At 34.6% G+C, this 18,978-nt stretch overlaps 1 protein-coding gene across 1 annotated transcript in view; it reads right to left on the bottom strand.

Annotated features, from left to right (window-relative positions):
- Nucleotides 1-6,099: 6,099 nt before the first annotated feature.
- LOC131071843 (alpha-L-fucosidase 2) overlaps nucleotides 6,100-18,978 on the bottom strand; it is a 146,833-nt gene continuing 133,954 nt past the window's right edge. The window contains exon 9 of the mRNA XM_058007804.2: nucleotides 6,100-6,337. Within this exon, the coding sequence (XP_057863787.2) occupies nucleotides 6,258-6,337 (80 nt within the window). The 3' untranslated portion in view covers nucleotides 6,100-6,257. The remainder of the gene's footprint in view (nucleotides 6,338-18,978) is intronic.

Here is an 18,978-nt window from a genome sequence, read left to right as displayed (position 1 = left end):
GCCTATTCTCTTGTCAAATTCATTGTGGTTGTATGATTTTTATGAGGTATACTATGATTATTTTAGTCGTTTGATTTCATCTCAGCTATGCAATGTTTATTGTCAAGTAGACTTAAGTTTTGATCAGGTTGTATGATGTGTTAAATCTTTATTTCAGTCATCAATATTGTATGAAGCATTTTGTCTCTATGCAAATTGAAATAACTAACCTTCATATGAAATGTTTATGGTCAACTTAGGCATGAATCAATTGTGAACAAAGGTTGTTTTTCTTAGTTGATATAGTTGTAATCAGTCTTTTTAAACCAGAAAAACAAATATTGGTGCATCACCTCAAATTAGTAGTAGGTTTATGATTTCAAAACAACTTTTCTTCTCTTTTCGCTATCAAAGTCAATAGTTTTCTAGAAAATTTCAAAGGGAACCAACCCTTCATCTGGATGTCTACTTTCATCACAGGGTACCCACAACCTGAAAGTAGTCCCATGTGTCATAGGTTAGGTAAGTATAGGCTTAGCTAGGGCACAAACCTTAGTGATAACACTAACATAATTGATTTAATTAATTATGCATAAAGACTAAATTAATTAAATATTAATATTTAATTTCAGGCGTCTACACCAAGCTTGAGTTATAAGGATAGTGCAAAATGCAGGAAACCCAATATAATGAAGGGTGACTTGATTATGAAATGAGTCACTATGATTGTATAATTTTTTTTCGAAAGCAAGATGTACTCACTTCTCTAGGGTAAACAAAGAATGAGATGGTATGGTGGAGAAAATTAAAAGATTGTGGAGTACAATTTATTACACATGACACGTATAAGTAGATTTTCACCATGATACTTGTCCAAGGTGCCACAAGATTTAGTTTTCTCATTAAGACACTTTGTTTACTTTTTTTGTTTTTTCATGTTTTTTATATTTTTTCAAAATTGGTATAGTCATTGAGCTATACATAAAATTGGTTAAGATGCACAAGTTTCAACTCATTTAGTAGTTGTTCCTTAGGAATACAAAACTAATAAGTACCCGATCATATTTGGCTATTGTGACATAAATCACTATCTAATTAGGCTCAAACTTACCCTTCTTATCATGATCTTGTAGATTATCTTCATATTTTACTTAAGTAAAAGATCGCCAATTTTAAATTCATGGGCTTGGATTTTTGTAGTTGTGATAAATTATTTTTTTATTAAATGACTAAAATGATAAAGGGAATTAATGCATCATTCATCTAGAAGCTCTAGCTCATGCAGGTGTGAAACGTGATAAAATATCCTCATCATCAATGAAGCTACATAATAATGTGCATAATGATGAGAGTTTAACCTCTAGTGGCAAGATGACACCAAATCCAAAGCGTAGTGAGCATTGAGTTACACCAATGGATGTGCAGATACAAGTGTGATGTGCCCATAGGGTGGGGTTGATTTGGAGATTTCAATCAAGGTCAATATTATTGACTATTTTCTTGATGTTTTTTAGCAAGGTTTTTCTAAACACCTCTACTTAGCTATTACATTATGGATAGTATAGAGTGTAGCGATGTTTGATATGGAAACATTGGTAAAACATGTGGATGTGTTGGTTTTTGAAATACTTAATATTATCAAAGACAATGGAAGAGGGGATGTCATAATGATAAATGATGTAGTGAATGAAGATATTGGATAATTTCCTTCTAATATTGTATGTGAAGGGTATAGCTTTGAACCACCTTATAAAATACTTAGTGGTGATAATGAATTTATAGATTATTGTTGGAAGAGGATGGGTGGATCTTGCTAATGAGTTTGATTCCCCATTGTGAAAAGGGCCAAGGAGTAGTAATAGGTTGTAATTACCATGATAGTATGTGAATGAGATTTCCACGTTGCTAACATACTAAATATTTTTCACATATTGGCACACATTTTATTCCATTGTTGATCAATAGTAACCCATTCTCAATATTTTTTTGGTGAGGACCATGTCACTGGTGTGTGTACCGCATGTACTATCATGCATGTCTTATAATGCAATAAAAGGCTCTTTTATGTATTTTTCAATTATTGTTTTCACTATGTGATATTTTTCACCATCTATGTTTCAAATCATACTACATGATCCATCATCAAGATGAAGAAATAGTTAGATAGCAAAAAATAACATAAAAGACTCTTTTATGTTAAGAAAATGTAAGAGGATACCATCAAAGGGCCTTCAATACAATGTGTCATTGAGGATAATGAAACAAGATGAATGATAGATAAAGGTTTTGTATTGGTTTTAGGATAAGTTAAGTGGAAATGTTTGATCATGAAGATATGTGTAGATGTCATGATACCATCATAGATTGGGACCAATAGTTTCACATACAAGCTTAGATTAGAGGACATAATACATGGGGAGAAAACATTTTCAAAGAATAACTTACACTATTTACCGTCTTGTAACATGTATAGGAGAAACCCAAGAGTATTCATGACATCTACTAATATATTGTCCACTTAAGGTACTTGTTCAAATTGTAAGGAAGATAAGGTAGCAAAAGAAATTCCTACAATAATCTTGAGAGGAAGGTTATGCAAAAATATTTTAGATATTTATAATAGTCATAGAAACTAAACATAAAGAAATATTAATACCATTCATACCACAACATGATGATTTATGTGGGGAAAACTCTTTCAAAGAAAAAACCCCATCAACAAGATTACAATATACTTGAAGAGAAATATTTTAGAGGAGTATCACCAACTCGATATCTGAAGTCAACTCAATAGCTATCAAAATCACACAATACAACAATTCATAGCTATAATAAAATTCCCTCAAAAAAATCGGGTAAGCAAGCAAATCCAACATAATCTCTACCATCAAATTTGAGACATAATGATGAACGATCCATATTTACAATCCACACACACACACACACACACACACATTACGTCCAAACCCTCATTAGGGCACATGGCCCCTAGACCTTGCAGGGGGTCACCCACCTACACTCCTCCTTGTGCTCAATATATTATTCTAATTGCAAGGTTAAGACACCATTTTTTATAGCACAAAATAAATAATAGTGAATTAATCTTTAAATATTTTGACCATTTTTTTATAGGGAACTAATTTATTATCCTTGGTTCGACATTCATTATTGACCTATTTGGAATAAGATATGAATATCTATAAACTAAGAGATGTTTGATATAATATTGAATGGCTATTTTGAGACCCTTGATAAAAGTATCATAATATTTTTCTATATTATTAGTATATGGAAAACCTAGTTTGAAATATTTGGGAATGGGATCTCCATATGAAGTGATAAATAATATTTTAGACCCTAATCCTTTGTGTATATGAACCATCAAAATATCATTTCTAAGGTGTTTCCTCATCTAATTTAAAGATAGACTCATCTATAAATCACACAACCAATGGGTGATGATCTATAATTGGTGCTTCTATACATTGACTTTCTATGATTTTTATTTTAATAATTTTTCTAGCCACATACTTTGTCGAACTTACTATATAACATGATCCATTTGGTCATGCAACCTATAAGTGAAGTCCTAAAAAGAAGATACTTAAGTGGGTCAATTTTGGATATGAGCATTATCTTGCGGCTTAAAATGTAGTGCCATAGAGTTTGGGAGTTCAATACATTAACTAGATAGGAATGTTCCATACAAGTGTAATTGAGATCATAACTCACTAAGGTTTACTTGATGTAGTAAATGGCTCATTCACAACATTCTAAATCATGTTTTTTGAGTATTTCCTCTAGTGAAATTGATGTAACTACAATATAAATTAATACTGGCTTACTCAAGATAGATACCATGACGACCAGAGGTGAGGCTAGATATTCTTTGATTTTGTCAAATTCCTACTAACATAATTCATCCCAATTGAATGAATTTTTCTCTAGAGAATATGGGCAATGGTTGGAATTTGTTAGGTAGTTGTGCAATAGAATTTTTGATATCTTGAATATTTCCCTAGAGAATACGTAGTTTGAGATTCTTAGGTAGTGGAATGATAATGATAGTAGTGACCTTTGTGGGATTGACTTCAATTTCTTGCTTGGAGACAATATATTCTAAGAACTTGACTATTATTATGCTAAAGACACATTTTTTTGAATTAAGCTAGACCTTATACTCTCAAATGTTCACATACCTACTCAGGGACATTTGGGTGGCCCTCCCTCATTTTGGATGTAGAGAATAGATCATCTAAATAATCTTCCATTATGTCATGTAGCATGTCATCAAAGATAATTATCGTGCCTCTCTAATATGGGCTTTAAGTTTTAAATCTCAAATGGCATGACCTGATATAAAAATATGCCCTAAGATAAAGTAAATTATTTTTTATCCTAACCTTTGGGGGACATCTAAATTTGATTACATCTAGAGAATTTTTTCATTAGAAATAAAATTTCATGACCTTATATGGGATTAATGGTAATGTCTATAATTGGCAATGAAAAAATACCTTTAGGACATGCTAGGTTGAGGTCTTTGAAGTTTATGAAAATTTGAATTCCTAATGATTTCTTAGTAATGAAAATATTGGATACCCATACAAGATAGTCAAGGGGGCATATAAATTTTACCTCTAATAACTTTAGTAGCTCTCGTTTGACCAATAACAGTATTCATAGGTTCATCCTTAGATCTTTTATTTGACTAGCTTGGCATTAAGATGTAACACAAAGATGTTGTACAAGTAGGGAGGGACCTAGGCCTAGCATTTCAATATTCAAACAAGAAAACATGTTGGATGACATCTTGAGGATGCTAAAAATGATTTCCTACTTTGCCTCTTATAGGCTTGTTGTTGTGTATGTTTATTTAGGGTTAGAATCAATATCAAGATTTACTTCAATTTCTTCTTCAAACAACAATAATTTATTTCCATTGGTTCTACTAAGGGAAGGCCAGTTCCTTGTTATTGACACCTTGGGGAGGATATCATCAATAGATACACTATTTTTTATTTTTGTTTCTTTTGTATCTAATATTTCTTTAGAGAGGTTTTCACTAAGGGACTTGGAATTTTTTCTCTCTTTTATTTTTGTTGAATTTTTAGGACTAAGGAACTTAGATTATGCCCAAATTAGGCCATTAGATTGAGTTCAATGTCAAAATATTTTTCTTTATAATAAATGTGGATTTTATCATAGTCCTAAGAGTTTAGTGAGAGTTTCATCATTTTGAAATGTGTCGAGGGACACAGGAAAATATTTATTAGTCCCAATCTATGAGTTCAAGATGGATAAGTGGGAGGTTGAAGGGGGATTTTGAAATGGAGATGATGGTTTAGATGTTCATGTCTTGAAAAATGGTGATAAAATATGTGAAAGTCTTTGAAGTTGAACGGAAACTTGCAGTCCACTTTATGACAATTCCCACATAACTCAATTTAGATTTCAACAAAATATGAACATAGAATCCACATGCAAAGAATAGATAACATACCCTTCAAAGATGACACAAGATATACCTTGGGAAAACCCTCATGAGGGTCATGAGGGAAAAAATCATCCTCCAAAAGCATCCATCACCATGTTTTATTCAGCAGTGCAACATTACAATACAACTGTCAAAGTCTTTGAAACCTAGCCATGAACAAGCCATCAACAAGCACTTCATGTGAACAAGCATGTAACCACACATCCCATGTCATGCTTCCAACCCCCACAAATGCTAACCTAGCTAACTAACCAACTCAAACAACTACCCTTGTGGTTGCTTTTATAAACACAAGCTCCCACAAAACCACCAAATGGTATGCACTACAAAACGATGTGCAAATACCATGAGCTACCTACCCCCTTGACCCCACATCTAATGTTTGGTGCTCTATTAAATTAATTTCTCCAATATTAAATAAATACAATATAATATCCCAATGTTACAATACAACTCATAAAGTGGTCTCGAGAATATTCCAACGGAATCTCTACATGTTACACATCCATGTGCAACATCAAATAATTAAATATTACATTACACATCCATGGGAAACTCACATAATAAATAATATTAAACAATTACAAACATTATTATGCAAGGTGTACAACACTTATTTTCCCAACATTCTCCCACTTGTTGTATACACTGCATAAGGGGCAATAAGTAACCACAACATGAACAAGGGAACAATCCCTCTAACACATATACCATCATAGAATCAAAGTGCTCCATGTGCTCCATCAAGATACCTACAACAAGAAACAAAATGACCACCATCTCATACATGAATGTTCCCACCCTTCACCATGCCACTGCCACTGGACATGAAAAGGCCATCCAAAGAGAAAGCCACACAACCTGTCACAACAAAATATAGGTCATGTCTCAATGGATATCCAAACACAAATACTCAATCCAAAGGTACCCAATGCATCAGTAGCTGTCAAGAACCAATAACCATAGCTGAAATGACACCCACGACTAGTGCTAACACATCCAACTATCCATACTTCCAAGGTATACATATCAAGCGAATCTCATATCATCAACACATACAACCTGTAAAATGCAACCATAACTCCAAGTGCAATACCTATCACATACACACCTCAAAACTCCCACTGCATAGGTAATGTCAAATTCGAAATGAATCCACTAATAGCATCTCATAAAAAGTGTAACCATAACCATGCAGTATCAAGGAACGTCCACATCGATATGAATAATATGTATACCAATAACTTGCAAGTACAACTCTCACCACAAGTTTCCATAACTCTCCCATGTTCTCCACAACCAACAAAAGAAAGAGATAAAGGAACCTCCATGCCATCTCCCACATGAAAACACATGAACACATAGCTCCAAACAACCTCAAATCCAATGTAATGTGAAACCAAACATCTAGGAAGATAACCAAGACCAAAAAGAGAAACACTACAAATCAAAACCTGTAGCATGTCCTTCTATATGCACCTCTAAATGCCAACTGTGTCAAGTATGATTTCCTCCATAAAAATCCAAATGAAAAGCCATAAAAACATACAAACCCATTCAATCCCTTGGACTAAACAAACATATATATCATGTAAACAACATGGATGTAAGACTCTCGTAACCAAGAATATCAAACTAATGCCATTCCCAATCCCAAGGGAATATGCCCAATAAACCATCTCCCAAACTCAATAATCAATGAATCCCATCATAATAATAACTCAAATGCACAAGGAGATAACCAATGCCATACATCTCTCAAACTGAATCCTCCAAAACTAACCATCTATTCATAGCTCAAGATCCATATATATGAAAGATAAACATAACATAATGCACCTAAAAGGAACAATGGGCAATACCTCTCAAGTAGTAAATTGCCAAGAAGACCAAGAGTGGGGAATGAGAATGCTCCTCCAAGACATCCAAGTTATCACGACTCATCTAAGAACAATCTACTCTCAAGTCTATACCAGGTGAATACTCATCGGTCTTCCTGTTGAAACCACCAACCATCTCAACAAATGTCTCTAATCACAAGAGAATACCAGCATCACCTATGTCTCCATGTATCTATGAGTACCTGTAACCAATCAATCCATGCCAAAATCCAAATGCAACATAGCACCACCATGAAGTAATCAGACAAATGATCATGTACCTAATACAAAGAGAACTACCAAGATCAATGTCAAAGCTCCAACCACAAAATCAAGAACATAACCATGACAACATGATCTAACCATCCCCTCCAAGGAGATAACATGCTCCATATGAACATATCAAATAACCATATCATGCCAAAACTCTAAGCATGCAATCAAGAGTATACCATGACATAATATCAACCATCCTATCAAGCAAGGATAACATATCAAATGCAAGCATAAATCACACCTCAACCAAGGACTCCTTGAGTCCTCCAAGATGTCCACATCCTCAAATATCATGAAGACCACCATCTTCTACAAGTGTACCTACAAATGTGAAAGACCCTTTTGCAACAACAAGATCTAAGGAATCCTCCAAACATCTACACACTAAGAAGATCATCCACCATCCAATGGTGAATACACATCACTACTACAAGCTCATATTGAACCATGATACCGAGCTCTCCATAGCATCGCGATAACCATCTACTAAATGAAGATCATCCAGGTCTACACACATACAATTGAAATATCAATAACATCAAGTAAACCATGAACTCCAAACCAAGAAGATACAAAACCACCAACAAACAATCAGGAACCAATCCTACACCGACACATCATCACTGTCAAAAGCTCCCACTTGAAAGTGTAACCAAGCTATCCATGACATCATGATAAAACCATCCTTTACATGAGAATCAACCAAAACCATCTAATAATCAAAGAACTCAAAGCACACATCATGAGCTCCCAAAAGTCTAAGTAATCATGATACTCAAACAAGAAGATACACCACCATAACCAATCAAGAATGCAAATCAAATCGTCATCGATGAAAGCAGTTGCAAAACCAATCATGTCATGCCAAAGTCCCTAAACACAAGGAACATCTATGACACCATGATCACCTCTATAGAACAAGCATCTAACTCCCAATGTGTCCAACCTGCCAACATCACATAGTCAACACCATAGGTCCTCCACCATGATTGTACTTGGTAATAACATCTCTCCTTCTCAACATGACAATAGAATCAACAAACCATGTGACCAAACCAAGCCACAAATCTAAAAATGTATCAATAATGAAAGGTCTATGGGCATAGACAACCCATATCAAAGTCATAAATGCAATCTTGTAAGTATAGATTGCCTACAACACTGCACAACTTGTAGACCCAACAATGCAACATACATACTCAAACCAAAACTGATAACCATGTCAACATGAGAGCAATCAAAATACAACACTGAGTGCACAATGACATCAAATCCAAACGTCCAATATGTAAAATGTCATAAGCTCATAATGCCACCATAGTCAAAAGAACCCATAAACAACTTAGATCAATATATCAACAAACAAATCATCTCAAACCTGCTCCAAATGTGAACCAAAGCATAGTGTTCTTCAAGAACTTTTTGTTGAATTCGAAGTCCAAAATCTGACTTCGTATGCTCAAATTATGACCTCTCAAAGTCATAAAGGTAACTGCCACTTCCAGCTGACATTTCACTAACCAAACAACAAAATCTGGAAAAACTAATCATATAATCATGAAGTACGCTGAACCACCTTTCCAACGACTAGATAAAAAGTCAAAAATCTGACACCATATGTTCGAGTTATGCTCCATCAAATAAAAATGACCAATTAGGCTACATTTGCAAATAATGGACTCCAATAAATTCGCCAATATGCCATAAAAACAATTTTTAATTTTTTCAATAATAATTTCAAAAAGGCCTTTTTGGATTTTCTTCGCAGGAAATGATTTTTATTTTTATTTATTTTTTCTGATGACCACTATGTAGGCGGTATGACCGTACCATCTAATTTTTTTTCAAACTCAGGGGGTAAGTTGTATACCAAAAATCGTCTCCCGACCTCCCTGATCACAACCATGGGGTATGTTTTGTCCCACGAAGCCAAATCTAAAACTTCACCCCCAAAACCCCCAAAATGCAAATCCATAGAAAACCCAATTTGAGACAAGTTTCTATAAAACCATATCTGCAACAAATGCTCACAAATCTGCAACCCACAACCTACAACAAACCCTCATATCTTGCAGTCTTTCATTCTTACATGCATCCATGGATTCAACCTAGGGTTATAACACCATAAAACCATAGCTCTGATACCACTTGAAAGGAAACTTGCTGTCAACTTTATGACAATTTCCACATAACCTAATTTAGATTTCAACAAAATATGGACATAGAATCCACATGCAAAGAATAGACAACATACCCATCAAAGATGACACAAGATATACCTTGGGAAAACCCTCATGAGGGTCATGAGGGAAAAAACCAGCCTCCAAAAGCATCCATCACCATGTATTATTTAACAATGCAACATTATAATATAGCTATGAAAGCCTTCGAAAACCAACCATCAACAAGCCATCAACAAACACTCCATGTGAACAAGCATGTAACCACACATCCCATGCCATGCTTCCAACCTCCACAAATGCTAACCTGACTAACCGATCAACTCAAACAACTACCCTTGTGGTTGCTTTTATAAACACAAGCTCCCACAAAACCACCAAGTGGTATTGCATCAAAACCATGTGCAAATACCGTGGGCTACCTACCCCCTTGACCCCACATCTAATATTGGGTACTTTATTAAATTAATTTCCCCAATATTAAATAAATACAATATAATATCCCAATGTTACAATACAACTCATAAAGTGGTCTTGAGAATATCCCAAAAGAATCTCTACATGTTGCATGTCCATGTGCAACATCAATTAATTAAATATTACATTACACATCCATGAGAAACTCACATAATAAATACATATTACAATTACAAACATTATTATGCAAGGTGTACAACACCTATTTTCCCAACAGAAGTCACCTCTCTTGGTGAGTTTGAACAACATGAAACAATCTTGCAATTTTAGAGGCTTAATTAGTACCATACAACTCTTGATATGCAGGTTAGCAGACCCAAAAACACATACACAATGGAGGACATATGTCCTTATTCATTTGATAGAGCATTACACATGCCACCTTTCCCACACAATTTTGAAATCCCTAAATTCAAAAAATACAAGGGAAAGGGAGATCCTAGGAATCATATCAAAGAATTTTACATTTCTTGTCTCGAGGTTGCATATAACGACTCATACCTCATGCACCTCTTCACAAGCATTTTTGGTGGACAAGCTATGAAATGGTCTTCTCACCTACTCACAACATATGCACTTGGAATGAACTAGTAGAAAAATTCATTGGACATTTCTCCTACAATATTGAATACAAAGTAACAATGATTGAGCTCTGAATTCTAAATAGAAAAATGGAAAATCTTTTGCTTCATTCTAATAGAGATGGAGGAACCGCGCCAGTGAATATCCATGACACATATTAGAGAAACAATTGGTTGAAATTTTCATACAAATCCTAAACCAAGAGATGATGTTTCATCTCCAAGTCCAGAGTTCCAACACATTCGATGAGGTCATTGAGAAGGGTATCTCCATTGAGAAGGCCCTAACTGCGAAAGGACTTATAAAGATTTTCAAAGAGATCAACAATAGTAACCCTAGCACATCAAACGATAAACTAAAATTCTTGTCAGGAAATAAAAATGTAACAAATGATGGTTTTGTACATGCTAAAGTGGTTAACAAGGCTCTACATATCGTTGGTCTTCTAAGGACCTTCAATTTCAGACATGCCAATGACAAATAATTAATTGAATAATAACAATCACTCAACAAATGTGACTCAAAACAACAATATCCTGAAATGGAAATACACACTATTAGGGAAACCTATTGAATCAACTTTGTAGAAGCTCGTCCAATCCAACTTTATCACACTTCCAAAAGTAAAACACTATGAACTGAGACACTTCAAACCATGTTGGTGAATTGATAGTGCAACATATTTCCCTCTTACTTTGGGTGAAAAATAATCACATCCACACACACTTATCCTCCCGTGAAATATTTTCCACTTACACATTGCTTGAAAACCAACAACATATTTTAACCCTTTGATAAAAAGAGTCTTTATTTGCACACCTGTGAATAATATTTCACATTCGATTAAAATATACCGTGTAACAACATTTCACCTCTGTTAAAATATTACCTCATTTATCTTTCACATGTAAAATATTTTTCCCCTTGATGAAAATATTTACTAAGCTGCACTTCATCCAACTTTTTAATTTTCGTGTGAAACCTCTTCGCCTCTGGTGAAATTTAAGATCTCTTCGTGCCATCCAACTTTATTATTCTACCACCAACATGATCTTACAATTTCTTTGCAATCATATTTGCATTACACGCTCCTAAATCAGCCCTCATACCGTCAGCTCCTCTGATACTAACTACAATGTCTACCAATGATATAGCAAGTTTCCTTCAGGACTCAAAAATGCAATTGCCCTACTACTTTGTTTTTCTATTTGCAGAGTCTTATGGTATCCTGAGTTAATTGTATCACACATTCTCTTCCAAGGATCTATAGGAGTTTCTTTCATTTGTTCAGCATTATCTAATGCATGTTGCCCATATTTGTTTAAAATCTACACTTTAATCTCACGAAATTGTGAGACTCTACATTGTCCCATTCTGCTAAGTAAAATTGTCAACTCTCTTTCTAAATGCTTCTACAAGAGTAATATTTTAGACCGCCCACAATCAGATTTTCTGTGTACATAAACTTGCTGCCCCGTTTTCACTGTACTATTAATGGGTTTCAACTTTCAATGGCCCACAGGCCTCTATCCTCTTTATTTGCCCACTCGATTCCTTGACTTGAGGTAGGCTACGCTGAAACTTACATCTATATGTAATTTAACTTGCAAGCACTTTTGCTTCTTTTCTCCATCTAAAATAGCTCAATGCCAGTGATAGAATCAACACATACAGTGGCTCATTGAATGATTTGCTTCTCCCGGTATGTGGGTAAAATGGAGAAAGACATAAGCTTTTCCTGGTCATCCTAGCGCCATTAAAAGACACACTGGGAGAATGTATTGCAACCTCAAATTAATTCGGGCGTCTCCCAGCTGTAAAACAAAGGGGTACAAAACAACACACGGTTTGCTTGATTTATTTGTACTACTTCTTTATTGTAGTACAGTCTGAGTTGGTTTAGTGGTAGAGAATTTGTGCTCTTGAAAGAGGTCACAAGTTCAAATTCCACAAGGGGTGAGGTATGTCCGTCTCTTTTGTAGTCCCATACTGCTCTAACCCATCTATATACCCATACTATGGCTGACATCATGAACTATAAAAGCCCCTTTCCCTTTCTTTTCCTTTCCTCATATCAAAATTCACAGAACTCCTTCCATTGACCATCGACTTGGATCATTATGCTTGCAATATTCTTTGTTGAACTCCTTCAAGCTGCATCATTATCTCAATATGTCACAATACGTTTGTGATTTTTCATTATTTAGCGCACCTATCACTTTATTCCTGCAAAATGGCCTTTGAAAAACAAATGGAAACACATGATAATATGAATCATGCTAAAAACCATGACAAACCCATAAAGCTCATTCCCACACGAAGGCATTTTTGAAACTAGACTGAGCTCTGAAGCAGTATCTACTCACAATGAGTGGAAACTATTGTTATTTCCAAAAATTCGAAACAGCAGCTACGCAACTCATCAATGTTTTCATGGTTTGCAACCTAGCATACCGCTCGGTCTAATTCATAAAGTTGTCTTCTTGCAAATGCAACAAATTCTACGCCATTACCTCTCAAAGATTCTCACGCACTTCCATTGATTCACAACACCCAGAGAATTGCAATTTCTAACACTTTATACGCCATGGATTGATCGCCTTCTTTTCTTCCACAAAGTTTTGATAGATATAATGTCTGCCCTCTTCACATATTAATCGACTAATCACATCCATGAAACCGAAAATATTTGGGCACATTTTGATTGGAATGCTTAGAAAAAAATGGATGTCGCTCTTTCATTTTGAAAAACTCTGTAAGCTGAGCTCTAAGCTCGTATGATTTTCCACATTGTCGCCTTCGAGACAAATAGAGGACAAATTCTATTATTGCCTTTACTCGTGATCAAACATTGCTGGAATATGCAAAACAACGAGAGAACTATGCCTCTGTGAACACACAAACCCTAGAACAAGTTTTCCTTGTCCCACAACTTTTCTCCAGCTTACCCTAATTCCCTTGTAGGGTAGAGGGGATACCCCGCAGGCCCACACAAACCTTTGGCTTCCTCTCTACAACCAACGGGGACACCAGGAGAAAGGGCCCCCCACATGTTCTTAAAAGCCTCTTTAAATAATATTTAAACCATTACAAGAAGTCATTTTTAAAATGATTTTTGATTATTTCACCTTCAACTGCACAAAGTAGATTTTCTTACAGTGAAAATTTCAAATCACTCTCTCAATTTTTTGCAACAACTTATTTGGCAAGTCCCTTCTTTATAACTAAGGTTTCAAGGGCACATCATTTTAAATATGATGCCACATCAACATGCTTTTTGCCAAGGTGTCCAAAACAATGCAAAAAATGGTGAGACCAATAGTCATGCAAAAGGGGACCCATTACTTGTGCAGTTGATGTGGCATCACACGATAGGTTGCTTTTTACAACTAATGATACATTTCATTCAATTATTGGTAGTCATCATCAACAATAACAACTTTAAAGTCACAACTATTTGTGCAATGTTGGAAAAAAAATTGGACATTAAATCAACAAGTATGGATATCAAATCAACAAGTATGGGTATTAAATCAACAACTTCTATCACAAAAATTGGAAAACATTTAACTACTGGGTCCTCTCCCCTGGTATTATCTTTCTAACCTGAAATCCCGCATGAATTTTTCTTTGACCATTCTCATTTCGCGGGACAACAGGAGTTGGGGAAGATGGGACCTCAAACACGTTTTGAAGATTTTTCCACAAAACATTATAATAATATTTAAATCATATTGAAATGATTTAAATAATTCTTGTAGACACCTAAAATTGTCCTGTCTAATTAAATAAATATTTTTATTTATTTATTTAATTATTTTATCCTAAGTCTTCTATTAATTAAATAAATTCTATTTATCTTTTTCTAAGTCTTTCCTCATTTAAATAAATACTTTTATTTATTTAAATTATCCTTTCCTAAATTAAATAAATATATATTTTATTTAATTGATCCCACTTCTTCTATTAATTAAATAAATATTTATTTATTTAATTAATTCATTGGCCTTTTCTACCCATGACACATGTCACTTATCTTTTAATTCTTCTCTTACCTACCCCCTTTATCATTTAATTATTTCCTCTACCTACCCTTTAATCCTAGCCGACCATTTATCTTCTTCACCTTTTAATCTTATCCCTTTATTTCCTAAAGTATCTTATAATATAGAAGATACTCTCCTTTATTATCAACCCTAATCGTCTAATTACCAAATCAATCTTATGCAATCAAGCCTTCTTGCGATCAAGCTATCAACCACATTTTCGTTCTTTGTTGAGCTCTTGTGCACACATAAAATCTGAGAGAAAATATATCAAACACGATCAATGGAGATAGGAAGAAATGGAGATTGAAACCCTACTTGACATGTGAATGATATATTTAGTTTATTTTTTTTATTTGCATGGTCTTAGGTATCTTCATTTGTGTATGGTGGATTGCTTTCATTGTTACACTAGGGTTTTGTGGTCGGATCTTTGTTAGTCTTTCAATATTGTTGTTTCTCACTCTCCATTTTCACCATATACAATTCTCATTTTCCTCCTTTTTAATAACCATTGCATATATATACTTAAAACATTAAAAATGATTTAAATAGTTTATTTTTTCTTTCAATCTTCACAACCAACCTTGCCCTTACAGAATATTGCATATCATTATTTAAATCTTAATTTGATTTAAATAATAGAATTTTAAAACCAACTTTACAATGACCTTTAAATACCACAGTGCATGTTGGGTCCCCTTGTGGGCCCATCTTAAAAAAAAATGTTCTTAAACAACTAGACCTTGGAACCATCCTACAACGGAAGCTACTTGCATTTGAAGCCAAATGACAAAGTGAATTACTCTTATAAATATGATTTTGGACACTTTTTCTAGACTCCAAGTGACTGAATTGCATCTAGATCACCCTTAAAAACTCATCAATCTTGCTCATGAGGCCACATGACTGGACAAACACGTTAACTTTTTATATGAGAATTGTATCACCAACTAGTTCATTGTGACTCCTGTTCAACCCAACAATAAGAATAATAACTCTAGTTGAAGTCTCAACCCGAAGTTTGAACATTCACTTGGTAAAGTCACTATTTCCATAGCTAGCGTTCATTTAAATGTCAACCCAGGGACATAATACTTGAAATGGGTCTGCACTATATATGCACTAAGTTCCTGCAATAGCTACGCTGCATTACTGCAGCAACTAACATCTATGCGGAAAAGATAAGCAAGAGTTGAAACTATTGAAAGGCTACAGGAAAACTTCTACATTAACATAAATTCATTCAAGTAATACTGACTAAGTTCAATGCTGCTAAACAGAAATTACTCTGTTTTGGTTTGGCTGCAAGAACAGTCAATGGATCTGTTTCCAATGGCTACAGGAATAGTCAATGCAAGAATGTCTACTGCAGCTAAAGAAGAAAACTAATCTTAACAAAGGCACAAGAACACTCACCAAGTGGGCCCCCTTGGATGAGTGATTACAGGCTTCCCAAAAACAACTCTAAGTGCTCAGAATAACATATCTTTATTCATTGTTCTTCGAAAGTCATTACATGATTCAACATCAAAAGAAAAAACAAAACACTTGTAACTTTATTTCTAAAATCATATGCTCTCTTTTCTCTCTTTTCTATCTAATCTACGAAAAGAGATAAAGACCTTTATTTAAAAGAAAATAGTTACTTCCTATTACACATATCACGCTGATAAGAAGAGGCAGATAACTAATCAAGAAAGGAAACAGTCGGAGTTAAGTCACCAATAATGTGGATCTAAACCGAACCATAGTCATAACACATCGTGGCGGTATTTTCAACACTAATGTCTACTTGAGTAAGACATCAGTAAACATTGCACAATTACTTTTCCTCTGCTATTCCTTACGCTCTTCAACATTTCTGCTGATTCGATCTTTCAGTCTCCTTGAATATCTCCTATAGCAACTGGTGCAACAGGAGATCTTTCCCAACAACATCAATTTATTCCTGCAATCTCAAAAATAAAGAACATACACATCTATTTTAATTAATCAAAACATCTATTAATTTCACACATGATATTGCCTGAACAATCCACATGGCAACATGAATGAATAACATGGCTGCAGGAATAAACTGGCAAAGACAAAACATGTTTTAATAGGTTCAGGCTAACATCTGAAATACATATAGTAAACTTCTGATACCTCATTACTACTATGTAAATCAAAATATGAAAAAAACTTAAGAGTTATGAGGATAAAAATATGCTAATGTATCAACTCATCAACTCCTAGGGTGCAAATATTGAAGATCAAAGGTGAGCTCCTGAATTGATTTGACCAAATGCAAGTACCAAACCTGTTCAAAACTTGATTGCTTTGGGCATGGGGAAAGTATCAAATCAACTCTTGATGTTTTGAAAATGAAGGGTGCACATTAATATAAGGGAAAATACAAATACCAATCCATTTCACTTGAAGACTAGAACTAAATTTGAGATATTTATATACAAAGTGAGTCATTTAGGTAAACTCGACAATGTGTAAACAACAAGCCTTCTCTGGACCCACAAACTAAGGGCATCAAAACACACCAAAACTGATGTTAGGAAGCTGTAACTTGGAAAATGCATTTACTTATGACATGTGATTATTCTTACCGATCCATTTGACATGACAATCAACCATGTGCAAAATATCAAACTTCAAAGTAGGCCATTTACGAAGCTTTGACAGAGGTATTTCTGAAACACTATTGCAAATTGAAGGTGCCAACACTATGGTAAACCACTTCCAATCAAAAAATATCCTAAAGTCATTAGATAATATCAAGCTCCTACTACCTTCAGTAAGTGGGGTAATCTCAACAATGAATCCATAGAGGAGGACATTCTACTTGGCTTTATAAGGACAAATAAGATAGAGAACATGTTAAGCTACCCATGGAGCAATATGGTAAAGGCTTCACTATCATGGGAAAAAACGCAATGATAGCCACAATGGCCTAGGATTATAGAAACAAGGAATTAAGGAGCATACTCAACCCAAATGCTTGCCAAAAAATAAAGAGCTTGAGTGTCAACCATTAAGATTAGGTGCTCCTATACTACGTTGCTTTCAAATTAAGATGTTAATGCTATTGACTCCTATAATGATAAATATGCTTGGATTGAAACCTTTTTGGATCCTGGTGACACCTTAGTGTTTACCATAACTACCTTATCTATGGCTTTTACAAATAACAATGATAGCTTACCCCTAGTCTATGCACAATTCATTGATTGCGATCAACAAGGATCATTGAGCTTAGATATTTTCAAAAATGATGAAGCTATTGTTGAGTTCGTGAAAATTTGAGAGGGCGTATCCCTGGGCGATCACAAAGCTGGACTTGCCATAGATATCAACACTACTGCTTACTTTGGAGAGTCTACTCCTTCTAGTCACAAAAGTGAAAATCAAAATTGAACAAAATAGGTCTTTATGTGAAATTGAAAGGCACCTTCTGACCATGAAAAATAAAATATAAAAGACATATGATCTAAGGGTTAAAACATTTCCGAGGTGCCCAAGGATGGAAGGTTGGATACTCTCCCCACAAATCAAGAAAGATCCCCACTTCTAGCATAAAAATCAAAGGAAATTAACCTTGTTATAGAGGAAAATATGAAGATCATTCACTTTGCTACTTCCTTAACAAAAATAGAGAGAACAAACTTCACCAAATTCTTCGTAGTGAGATAGATCAAGTTCTCTTGGTCTTATGCTGACATGCTATGACTAGACCTTGAACTAGTCCCTCGTTAGGTACCTCTCTATTTGAGTGCAAAACTTGTTAAGAAAAAAATGAGAAAAATGCATCCACAGATTGCTCTATTGGTAAAAGTTGAACTAAAGAAGTTGTTAAGTGCCAATTTCAACTAACATATAGATTATGTTGAGTGGATATACAATCTTATACTAGTCACCAAACCAAGTGGGGGCATTTGCATCTATACAAATTTCATAGACTTAAACAAAGTATGTCTGAAAGATGATTTCCCTTTGTCAAACATAGACATGATTGTTGATCCAACAATTGGATATGAGACATGACTAATGGATGGATTTTTTGG

This window comes from Cryptomeria japonica, chromosome 9 (genome assembly GCF_030272615.1).
Source record: "Cryptomeria japonica chromosome 9, Sugi_1.0, whole genome shotgun sequence".
NCBI lineage: Eukaryota > Viridiplantae > Streptophyta > Pinopsida > Cupressales > Cupressaceae > Cryptomeria > Cryptomeria japonica.
The sequence above is the reverse complement of the archived record's forward strand: the minus strand, read 5'-3'. Positions and strand labels throughout refer to the sequence as shown.